Raw genomic sequence first — 12,358 nt, forward strand, 5'->3', positions numbered from 1 at the left:
ATCTGATCCTCCTTCACTGCTGAACTTTTTCGTGGAAAGTTGAAAAATGGCCTGTCTTCATTATCTTAAATTTCACTGTGATGTGTCTAATAGTGAGTTTTTTCTTCTCTATCAAATATGAAACCTTATAGGCCATTTTGTTCTTGGGATTTTAATCTTTCTTTACTTTTATTACTATTTAAATGAATAGAATGAATGAATGAATGAATGAGAATTCTCATTCATTTTTCAAAGATTTCTTCTATTTTTTCCCTCCTACTGGAATTTCTAATTAAGAACTGTCCTCTCTTTTATTTTGCCCTTGAAATGATATTTGTTAAGTGATCTTAGGAAAGATACAAGCCTCTCTAAAATGGAGACAATATTTATCTCATAAATTACTATTAGTTTTGTCATGGAAGTCTTCCTTTCAGTTACCAGAAACTGCAATACCTGATGCCAGCCACAAGAGGTCAGACAGCCATCAAGAAAACTAGTACTGCTTGCGGGTTTTATTTTCCTTGTTTCCTTCCTTCCTTCCTTCCTTCCTTCCTTCCTTCCTTCCTTCCTTCCTTCCTTCCTTCCTTCCTTCTTTTTCTTTCTCTCTCTCTTTTTTTGTAAAGCACTGCTGAGTACCATGGTAGCTATTAGACCTGAAATATTTCTTTAGCAAGTATTCTCCAAACAGTACTCACTTCCCCATTGAATGCTTAATCTCCAGTGTCGATAACAGGATTAGTTTCTAAGCCAGGCTTCCCTAAGTTTGCAATGTGAGATGTAATAGGTGCTCTTGCCACTCCTACTGCAGGGTGAAATTCTTGCAATTCAGAGTAGGCTCTTAGCGACACCCTTAAGAACAAATGTTTTCAGGAGGTACTGTTGTTAGCTCTGTCACTTACTGGTAGAGTGACTATGGGCAAATTGCTAAGACTCCCTAAGCCTCTGGTCAGCTTCATCTAGAAAATGAGGATAATGACTTACCACATAAAGTTACTGTGGAGCTTCATTGAGATGATGCCAGCCCAGGTTAACATGTTAACAATGCAGTCTTTGTTGTTTCTTTTGTAAAATGAGGGGACTGTGGAATGGGTCTTTAAATTCCCATCCCATGTGAATATGCAGTGTTTAATGAAACTGTATTACTCCTTGGAGAAGATCTAACTCAAAAAGATGTTTCTGAGCCATGAACGTTTCCTGGAATTATTTATCAGACTGGCGCGATGGAGATAGAGAAGTAGGGGAGGGTGGCTGTTCCTCAGGCCTGAAGACTTAGGTCTTCCCAGAGAGTTCTGCCTCTCAGTTGTAAGACCCAGGGAATTGGCTTAGTCATCATCTCAGTCTCAGTTTACCTCTTCCTAACATGCGGCTGAAATACCTCCCTCACAAGATAGGATTCATGAGATCGTGTGTGTGAATCTCTTTAAGCACAATAGAATAACATCCGTATCTGGAAAATGGGCTTAGTAAGACCTCCCTTGGAGGGCTATGAGAAAAACAAATGAGACCATGTGTATAAATTGATTAACACAATTCCTGGAGTATATAGAAGCTTCAGAGAATGATAAAGCACCAATTAACAGTCAAGCCTAACACAGTGAAGTAGAATGTTAAGAATTGGAACTCAGAGCCCTGTAGGCAGCTCCCAGAGGTAGGCAGGTGCCTGGCACTGAAGCACAGCCCTTCTTGCATTATGCTGGATATAAGTGCTTGCTTCTACCAGCTCCGTGGCAAGGTGGCATCTGTCCAAGGAACAGAGTTAATGAAGGCTCCGGCTGCAGATAAATGAGCTTCACATTGGCCCATTAATCACTTTCCACTTTGAAAATGGCCACCCTCAATCCTTCTCTGTGGAGTTGATGATCATGTACAGAGGCTGCCTGTGGATAGAGATCCTGAGGAAGAGCGGCTGAAAGAGTCCTGCTGGTCTACCCCAGAGCCTGTCTAGTCTGTTCCACACAAATTCAACTGCAAGTTTCCTGAGTTTAGTTCCATTCAAAGTGCATCTTTATCGAGCTCCTGCAATATGCCAGACACTGTGCTGGGAACCGAGGAGTCAGGGATGAAGATGGCATGGTCCCTGCCCCTGAGCTCAGAGACCTGGGGGAGAGAAGCATGAGGATGAAGCGACTTTCTATGACACATGGAGAGTACCGTGATGGAGGAACATATAGGATGCTACGGGAACGCAGAGAAGGGGTGGGGTGGTGTCCGGGAAGCCACCTGGAGGAAGGGATGCCTGAGTGGAAATGTGAAAGATGAATTAACATAGCCTAGTGAAGTCAGAGGAAAGGGACAGGAAGGTAGAAACGTGACCTGGGCAGATGGACCATCTTAAACACAGGCATGGAAGCAATTCGGAGCAGGCTGGGGCTCTGAGGGAAGTACAGCACGGAGGCAGCAGTGGCAGTCGCCGCCAGCGAGGCAGGCAGGCCGGCCACAAATAATCCAGAGTGCAGAGAACCCACCTGACACCTCCCCCACATGCGTCTTAGCAAGCCTCCTGGCCTGGTCACAGCATGTGCCACCTACACAGTCGATGACTGATGATTAAGGGGGTGGGGTAGGGAGAGGCATGGACAAGACTGCCACCCCCACCTCCCCCTCTAGCTTTCTTACACGTGAAATCGCTTCCTAGATGGCCTACACAGCCTCTCCGGGAGGCCCAGTTCCTAGAAATGTCACACATTGGCCAGATCTAAAGACTACTTGCCAGGTCAGCTGCAAAGACTTCCTGACACATAGGACCCAGGATTTAAGCTGAACAAGGGAGGCTGGCTGCAACAGAATTTACCAAGTACCAGGAGATCGTGGGAAGGCAAAACAACAGAGGCAGTCCCCGCTTGTCTTGAGCTTTCCTATCTAGCAAGGGGGATCCATCCATTGCAGGCTCAGGATAAAGCGGGGGCATGCATCTTGCTGAAGCTGCAAACCGTTCCCAGGGCAGACAGTTCACTTTTCTCCTGCCCCTTTGGCTTGCCCCATGAAGGCCTGGACCAACCCAAAGCACTCCTGTGACAACCACAGGGAATTGTTCTAAGTTGCTGTGAGTGAGCCCCCGAAGTGGGCTGAACACTGGGATGTGCTTGAACATCAGACCAAGCCAACAAGAATTCCCCAATAAACGCAAGCCTAGAAAGCAGGTGGCGGCAGACATGGAGGGATGATTCAGGAAATAGGTAGCTAAGCAGATGGCACTGGAAACAGCTGGCTGGTTAAACAGTAAAAAAAAATGTTGCGGTTTGTCGGAAGGTTGCTTTTTGTTTGGGGTTTTTTGTTTTGTTTTGGTCAATTCCAAAGAACACACTGGCAATGTTCCCTGCTCTATATAACCAACAGACTCCTCAGGCAACTTGCACGAAGGAGAATACAGTCTGGAGTCTGAGGTGGTCCTTAAATATTTCCTCAAGCTTGCTTCCTCGTCTGTGTTGTTAATAGCCAAGTGATTCGTTTTGTGGGGTAGCTTCCCCAGGCTCCCTTGGGCTGGACTATTTATCATGGCAGCAGCTGGAGATAAGCTGGACACAAAGAGGATTTGTGTCTCAGGAGAGCTGGTCCCTAGATACAGAAAGTGGAGGAATTTTCTCATTAGGAGGAAGTCAGTGGTGGGGACTCTGGGCTTTCCTCCTGTGCCCCCAGTGCAAACAGTAGCAGGGAGGGGGCGTCCTGGAGGGGAGATGTACTTGAAGATGCTTTCACTGGACAACTTAAAGCTTCCAGAGTAGATTTCCTTGGGAGAGATGAAAGGTATTAAATGCCATCTGCACTGGTGAAGCTTTCCAAGGGGGAGGTAGGAGTCTCTCTACAAGGGCTATATGGACTTAATTACTTGTTCCCACTCACAGAGAGGCCACAGTGGGAGGCTCCAGGCTGAATGTCCCAAAGCAGGGCGGCGAACTGAGCGACTGAAGCCCGGCGCACTCTGAGGGCCAAAGTCTCAGACAAACCATCACTGAGTTTGCCACCACAGCTAGGCTGGCCTGGGAAACTCCGCAGTGTGGGGAGGGCAGCAGAGAGAGGACAGGGAGTCCAAGCACAGAGAGTTCTAGAACACTCCCAGGATTCACTGACCTCATAGGCATTGTGAAATCTGAGAGCAGATTAAACTGACCCAGCAGGAATTTTCTGAGATTAGGGTAGCATCTGAGTACATTTCTGGGTCGGCTAATTTCATAAAAATTCTGAATACCAACTGGGGTCCCTGCCAGCATAGGCACAGACCTAAGGAATGAGGTGGGTCTCCTGATGGCCTCTGAGTGTGTTTCCTTCAGCAACTACTAATGGCAGATTTAGTCCAGAGGAAATGAGCACTCTCTCGGCTGAAATTAATTGCCTCACCCTGAGCCCCACTTTGGTGCTTCCACTGCATTTCACATCCTGATCACATACCCTGTTAGCATAGTGCCTGGGAGGGCAGGTATGATGGCACTCCCATCCATTCAGAATGGAGAAAGAGGACCGCGTGTCACTTTTCCACCAATGTCACCACAGTCCCCTAGATAGCACTTAGTGCATGGCAGGAAGGGGCTTGGATATATTGTCTGAATAAATGCATCTTTGTCCCCCAGATTCTAGAACAGTGACTCAGCGTAGAGCACAGCATTAAAAAACATGACATCTGCACTTCCATTTTCACACTTAAAATTCCCTTAAAATTTTTTTTACACTAGAACTGTTTATACTTGATCTTAGACCAAAATAACGACTTCACATAATAGTGGGAAAGGCATGTTAAAAGCACATTTCACACCTGAACGACTGCAGCAAGATACTGAAGCCATTCAATGGGAGAGGTTGTCTGGAGTCACCGCAGCATACTCATAAAGAAAAAAGTTGCTATTGTAAGCATTTTCAATGCCTTTTCCCAAAACATGGAGGATTGGTTTTTGTGTTTTTCCTGCTTTCCCTGGACGATAACGCCGCAGCCCACTGCAGAGACAGCGAGCAACCTTTGAGATCACAGCTGTTCTTTTCTTGCCCCTCTGCTGAGAAACAAAGTGTGGGAGTGGAACAAAATGCAGAAAACGTTAGGGACTTAGCCTCAAGCCTGAGACGCCTCTGACATGGAGCCAGGGAGCCCCTGCATGCGGAACTGTGGAATCCAACCCCAGGCATAGTCACATCTGCACGTGAGAGGGCTGCGCAGAAAGGCCCCATGTTTCCCTTTGGAAATGTGCGTGGCTTCTGTGAACAGACTGAACGCCCCTTTCCCTTCCTGTTTTTCCCCCATTTCCTTCCTTTTAAGGAGGATAAAGGCCTGGCCAATTCTCAGCTGTGTGGGTCCTCTGGATCCTTGGATCTGACACTGGCCCAGGGGCAGCAAAGGGGCAAAGGGACTCCAGGCCAGCTCTTCTCTGAGCCACCTTCTCTCTGCAGGTGAGCAACAAGAATGTCCCTGTCCATGGGGGGCCCTTGGGGGCAATCTCCCAGGAAGTACCTAAGTCCAAATCACTGACATATATTGATGACTCTCTTTGAGAGGCTGATAGAAGCTCTGGTTCCTCTATGGAAGAACGTGCATACATGAACGTGAAGCTTCATCCCTTTCTTGGTGGAAGAGGGCTTTGGACCCAGGTAAAGAATGAGTGTCCTAGAGGATGATCCAAAGGCCATGTCCGCTTATCCCCACTTCCTCCCAAGGAAGGTCGTGCCTGTGCACATCATGATGGCACATCCTGAAACAGTGATAGGTCGGGTTGGCAGAGGTACCCCCTCACAGTGGCCAGCCAGGGGAGCCAATGATGGCACATCCTCAGAAGTCATTTCCCCGCCAAGGGTTCAGGCTGGAGGTGTCGGTAGTGCCCATCTTCCTCACATTCTACCTCCCTCATTTCTCACTTTTCCAGGCTTACAAAGGAAAATGCCAACACACTTCAGCCAACAAGTCAGCCTTGAGGAAACCAACTGCTCCCCATCAGTCAGGAGGAAAAACAGACAAAGCCAGCAAACCAAACCAAATCATTTTATTGTGCAATTTCCTTCTACCAGAAAATTACTAAAAATATAAATATTAACTCTCTAAAAAATACTCAGAATAGATCTGTAATCTTCCTCCTCCTCCTCCGAACTGGAGCCAATCTTCTTCTTTAAACGCTGATGGATTGCATACATGTATGTCTTCCATATCAGCCACATACACAACATTCAGATACACTTCCCTCTGTGCAGCGGGATACACCAGCCTCCTGCCAGGTTCTGGAAGCTCACCTTATAATCTACCAGGATAAAGCTGTGTGCTGAGTAGGAGGTTATGGTGGGGTTGGGGAGTAACAAGGAGATAAAAGACCTTGTGGTCCCAACTTCCTTATGTGGACAGAGAAGATAGGTCCTTTACTCCTCCTCATTACCCTGCCCTCTCATGGACTGGGCTAACTGAAGGCCAAGCTCCCAGAGAAGCTGGACTCACTGTGCGGGATTACTGAGGGTGTGGCTGCCAGGCTACAGTCACAGGAAGGCCAGACTGTTGAGATGGACATGGAAACCAGGTGAGGCTTTGGATGGAAAGCTGGTCTGGGCCAAGGCCTCTGCAGGATGAGTAGTAGCTGTTCCTGCTGGGCTTTGGGCAGCCCCTAGACCCTAGCACCAGGTACTATGTGCAGCATCTAAGATCAGACACCAGTCTCAGAGAGCCTCCCGAGGTAGCAGCATCATCCCTGCAGCAGGGGGACGGGCAGGTTGTAGGCAGTTAGATTGGAGCAGGGTCCCATGGCACTGTATTCAGTATCAGACACAGGTCTGAAGAACTCTGGGGTCACCCTGGCAATGGTCCTGGACAACCTGGTGGGATCCTTTTGCTCATCCTGGGTCTAAGGTCCTGGACTCCAGCAGCAGCTGGGCTATAGAGTGGAGGCAGGGTACTTAAGAAAGGCTGCACCTGCAATACCTGTGCCTATGGCTGCCATATCATCGGGCCAGAGCCGCCCTGGGCTCCAGCAGAGGAGAAGCCCCAGAGTGCAGGGGCTTGCTAGGTTTCCCATCAAAGCACAAACCATGCTCCTGGTATGGGAAGCTCAGATGAAGTGGCTTGCTCCCAGGATGTGTGTTTGGGGACTCTATCCCTATCCTCAGCTCTGGTGTTTTGTGTGATACCCCAAACCATTCTGGGAAAACTCAAAGGACCCCGAATGCTAATCCTGAGACCTCCTCTCTGACATCAGGGTCAGATATCACATCCTTAGAGTGAGAAAGAATGTACATGTAAGCCCTGCTCACTCTACCAGGGCCTGCAGGTGCCCTGCTGCAGTGACTCCTACGAGGGAGGGGAGACAGCTTGTGGTAAGCACGTGGTGAAACCTGGCTTTCTGGGAGAAGGAAGACAATGGAAGGCAAGGTAGAAGGGAAAGTGGTGGGAGGGCCATGGCAAGGCCACACAGCTGCAGAAGCAAGAATGCAGGAAGGAACCCACATCCTAGCAATCCTGCTGAGGCTCCTAGTTGTGTAGGAGTTAGCATGGCCATTTTATATGGCAGTGGTGGTGGGAAGGGGAGCAGAGGCTTGGAGATGAGAAGAGCTGGGAAGCAAGCCCTGAGTATCCCAGAGCTTATGGGTGGGAAGCCAAACAATGAATAGAACAGGGGAGGCCACAGGAATCCCAGGAGGAGGATGCCGCACCGCCTGCCCTGGCCGGACGTGCCATTCCCAGCCTTCTCCCAGGGAACCGGCCACCTTGTTCAAGAAAAGGAACGTTCTCCTCTTGCTGCAAAGAGCCCCGGAATTAGGATCACCCCCTTACAGGATCTGCTGGTCACAGGAAGACAGCACAATAGGACCCCTGGTGGGAGACCTAAAAGTGGGTTGCAGGAACCAGTTAAGGCTGGATGAACCTGGTCAGTCCCTTACATGGATCCTGAAGCAGGAAAAAGCCCACCAGCATCAGCATAAAAGAAAGGCAGGGAAGGGCAGGGCGGGGCTGCTCCAGTGAGGTCCAGAGCTGCAGGAGGCCCAGGCAACTTCAACACAAGCACAAAGCACTTCCACTTAATTAAAACTGGTTTCCCCCCACAGTTCTTCTCACATTCCAATCTTGCACATGCTTCATTCTGGCTCTCACAGCAGGCCCAGGCCCTGAAACGGCATTATTTTAGGCTGCAAGGTGGCCCCTGAAAAGCTGTTCTGATCCCCAGTGATCGCTCTTCTCTGTCCCATCCTCACTCCCTTCTCCCTGCTTCTGCTCTGGGTTTTTAGCACCAGCCCTGAATGCCAAGACCACCCCCAAGTTCCTGGGCCCTCCCCACAAAACAAAATCAGAGTGTGCTCGGCTGCATCTGCTGGGGCCTGGCTCTCCCTGTCTTCACACACTCAGCAAGAGAAGCCTGATCTTTCCTTCTGTGCAGAATGCCCACATTTTGTGTTCGACATCTGATCAGATGGGAGAAACCTTGGGAACCCTGGGTGGCAGCGTTCAAACCCTGGGTGAACTCTCAAGGTCTCAGGCCTGGTAAGCATCTCCTCTGGCCTCCACCCAGGGGCAGAGCAAACATGGCAACCAGGGGCCTGCGCTGTCCTGGGACCAAGAGGAGCTATGGCTGGGCTGTGCTCAGGGTGTGTGGCCTGTCATCAAGCCAAACCCATCATTCCTCATCCAGCCTTCCTCCCGCTGAGGCCAGGGGCATCGGACCCATCAAGGAGGAGAGAGAAGGGACAGGGGTGTGGGAGGGAGAACAGCAGGGGAGGAGGCGCATGTAGGGGACAGGCAAAAAGAATTCCTGTAAGATCCATTGTCCTGAGCTGGTGGCCCTGCAATTCACTGAGAAGACAGGACAAGCTCAAGAGTGGAAGAGCTCTAATGTCCAAGGGCTGCAGCCCACTCAGAGGAGGTTACAGAAAATTAGGCTCAAAACGGCATCAAGTCTTTCAGCCATTCTGCGGATAGACTCTTTAACTAGAACTACTCAAGGACTTCCAGTCCTGCAAAATCCCATGATGGACGACTGGCTCTCTGCTGGTGCCTCATACAAGGAAGACAAAGGGCACAGCGGAGTTGAGGCCAGGGCCAGTGTGCGCGGTGGAGGAGAAAGCAGCAGGAAGACAAGGGCAGAGCTCAGCAGGAAAGAGCAGAGGCTCTATTCAAAGGACAGCAGGTCTGGGTGAGGGCCCTCATTGTCGAGGCTGGAGGTCCGTGCCTGAGGAGGGGGGTTGCCATCCTCCCAGGACTCAGCCAGGCTGATGGGGCTCAAGCTGAGTTTGAAGCCATTCCTCTCGATAAGGCTGGGGGAGGAGGCCCTTCTGCACTCAGTCATCTTTAGCTTGGATTCGTCCTGGCTATCCTTGTGGATTAGGTCAGGTACTGACAGGGAAACCTCTCCATTGCGCAGAACTTTGCCTCTCTCTTCTCTTTCCATGGTGGCCTCTGGCTGTGAAGCGTCTGCCGGGACGTCAGGCTGGGCAATGGGAGGGGAGTCCTGGGCCTGCCCAGGTGATGGCTCTGTCCCATACTCCAGACTGCTCAGGACAGGCTGTGATGAAATCAGCATGTCCTGGGTGGTCTTCAGGGCCCGAGGGGTTCGCTTTCTGGTTATGGGAGGTGGAGGATCCAGCCGAGGAAATGTTTCTTGCAGGACTGACCTGTAAGGTTAATGACAATAAACACACATGCCTTAAGGACAGAAAGACACCAATCCACCTGCCATCTTGCTTCTCTAACTCCAACTGCACTTTCAACCCACCCCACCCAATAACTGCTCTACTCCTTGGGCTCTGGTTCTTGGTTTGGCACATAGGCCTTAGCAATTTCAGCATAACAGTAGCTTTTGGCCTGGTCCATGCTCACTCAGTGTTCAGAGCAGCACAAAGTGCTGGCCTCTAGAAGACAGGATAGAGACCACTGGTGAAGCTTGTCAAATCAGAACCCAGGCAGTAAGTCCTGTGGAGGGCATTCCCACCTCAGATGCACAGGCGTTTAAAACAAGGCCTGGAAAGAGCCTGTTGGTAGGAGGGGGAAGAATAGGAGGGCTGCTACAGGGGGCTTCTCCCACTGTGCCCTAGTGGGCTGTGACAGGTGCAGGCTTCTCCACAAGCAACAGTCTACGGCAGCGGTTCTCAGCTATGGCCAGGCATCAGAATCTACCTGGGGACCTTCTGGGCAATAGCTGGGTTCAAATCCAGCTCTGCCAAGTACTAACTTTGTGACCTCAAGCTATTTACTTTGTCTGTCTGAACGTGAGTTATCTGCAGGATGGAAATATCATCTACCTCCCAGGGCTGCTGGGAGGGTTAGACAAAATGATGCAACTATAGCCTGCAGCACAGAGCTGAGGACATGGTGTGCACTCAGCAACCTTCAGCAGCACAGAGCCGAGGACATGGTGGGCACTCAGCAACCTTCAGCTGTGGCTGCAGAAGGTGAAGCCAGCTCCCGAGAACGTGGCCTGATCCTGCAGCTTTTCAGTACAGGACAATCTCACACCCCTCCCTTGGGGCTGTTCTCCTGTGCAGACACTGCAGTTTGTCCCTGTACCTTTTCAAGTGGGTCCACAGAGGGGCATGGATGTTGGGCGGGTGAGGGGCTCACCTTTCATCCTCTAGCCAAGCCTCTGGAGCCGCGTCAGTCCCACTGGCCAGCTGTGCTCCTGCAGTCTTGTTGATCTCTGTCACACCCACACTGCCCAGGCTGGAGGGCTCCTTTCTCCGCAGGAAGTCATTCACTTTGGCCCCCATGGCTTTGCCCAGGTTCTTGAGGTGCTGGCTGCTGCCCACCCAGAGTCCTGGCCCCCCAGGCTCACCAGAGCCCAGAGGGGCAGAGCCGTGGGCCACGGGCTTGGACAAGTGGGGGAAGGAGCGGCTGGCCTGGAGCTTTGGAGTGAGGGCTGTGTTCAAATTCTCAAACATGCCGTGGTCAACTATGAACAAAGAGGCGACAGAGAGACATGATGAGGAAAGGGGAGCGGTACCTGTGCTCTATCATTCAGTTTTTCCTTATCCCACACCCAAAACTTGTAACTTCCAAGGCTTTGGAAATATTCAAGAAAGAGCCAGCAAAGCCACTCTTGAACTTTCCAGTGTAGTTTTCTTGATGGGACAGGAACTAGAAATTCTAGCTCTGCCCCACCCAAGTTAATCAGTGACTAATGCTAGCCATAAAAAAATAAAGTTGTTCCTGTAAACCTGCCTCCTTGACTCATGGGCTTGGCCCCTTTACCTTGGAGTCACCACGCCCTTTGGAGTAAAGAAAAAATGAGGATGAAGCAATGAAACATGACATTTTTACATCACCGTAAGCACGTGCTGAGCTCTCAGTGGGTTGGAAGCTGGTGGAGGGATGGCATGGATGAGGCTTGGTGTTAGAAGCTCCCCACTGAAGGCCATGAGTATAGCACATATTCTCCACAAAAAATGGGGCAGCAGCTCCTCAGGTCTACAGAGGTGGGACTTGAGCGAGTGGGCCAGCTCTTGTGGAGGTGCTAAGTGGTGGTTCAGAATCAGTTTGTACCAAATGGATAGGTACTCGGTGCCAGTGAAGCACGAGGATCCCAACGAACATCAGCTTACTTAATCCTTACAACCACCTAGGGAGGTGGTACATGGAAGGATATCTACCTACAGATGAAGCCTGCAGGACTCTGCGTAATGTAGTGCCGTGCCTGAGGTCACACAGCTAAATACCAGCAGGGCTGGAGCTAGAACTCAGGCCTTCTAACCCACAGCTCAGGGCTCTGTCCACAACTTTGCCCTGCTATAGATCATGGAACAGCTGCCTATATATGCCTGGTACATGGTCCTTCTTGTAGGGATCCTCTTTGGCTTGAAAAATTAACTCAAAGAGCTGGGTATAAACCCATTAGGTTGTAAAGATTTGCAAGGCAGAGGCCATGCCTCATTCATCTTTGTATCTTCAACACCTAGCCTGGGTTTGGTACATAGCTGTGCTCAATACAGATCTTGAATCGCCAAAACCCATTTTGTAGATAGAAAATTGTGGTGGCCAAGGTGGTAGCTTAAAGGTTTGTTATTGAAATGACTGGAGCTCCAGGCTCTAAGCCATGCTGTCCACACACTCACACTTGGCCATCCTCTCCCTATCTGGAAATCCAGCTCGGTCATCAGGCAGCCAGACCCACTCTGAGGCCTTGGAATCTGGGTCAAGGTTTCTGTCTACACCAACTACCCCAGATATGTTGTCAGTCTGAGGAAAGGAGATGGCTCGATCATTTGATGACTAGGCTCCTTTCCTTGTGAACACCTCTGCTAAGTGTCTATTTTCACTGAGCCTCTTCTAAGAGTAACTGGGGTTAGGGTGTACTTTTTCTTCTGCTGAATTTTTGTGTAAAGCAGTTCTTTCTGCCCTGCACTGCTGTATCCTGGGCCAGTGAAAACCTTTCTTGTGGTTTCAGTGGTGCTATCCTTTCTAGGCCAACTACCTAGGTATGCCATATTCTAAGGGCCT

At 50.0% G+C, this 12,358-nt stretch overlaps 1 protein-coding gene across 6 annotated transcripts in view; it reads right to left on the reverse strand.

The window, feature by feature from the left end:
- Window positions 1–5,920: 5,920 nt before the first annotated feature.
- LOC100983469 (carboxyl-terminal PDZ ligand of neuronal nitric oxide synthase protein) overlaps window positions 5,921–12,358 on the reverse strand; it is a 312,534-nt gene continuing 306,096 nt past the window's right edge. For all 6 annotated transcript variants that reach the window (XM_003824560.5, XM_008978235.4, XM_034939235.3 and 3 more), the window contains 2 exons: window positions 10,487–10,814; window positions 5,921–9,540 (listed from right to left, as the gene is read on the reverse strand). In XM_003824560.5, coding sequence (XP_003824608.4) covers window positions 9,039–9,540; window positions 10,487–10,814 — 830 coding nt within the window. In that variant the 3' untranslated portion in view covers window positions 5,921–9,038. The remainder of the gene's footprint in view (window positions 9,541–10,486; window positions 10,815–12,358) is intronic.

Source organism: Pan paniscus, chromosome 1 (assembly GCF_029289425.2).
Source record: "Pan paniscus chromosome 1, NHGRI_mPanPan1-v2.0_pri, whole genome shotgun sequence".
In the NCBI taxonomy this organism is placed as follows: domain Eukaryota; kingdom Metazoa; phylum Chordata; class Mammalia; order Primates; family Hominidae; genus Pan; species Pan paniscus.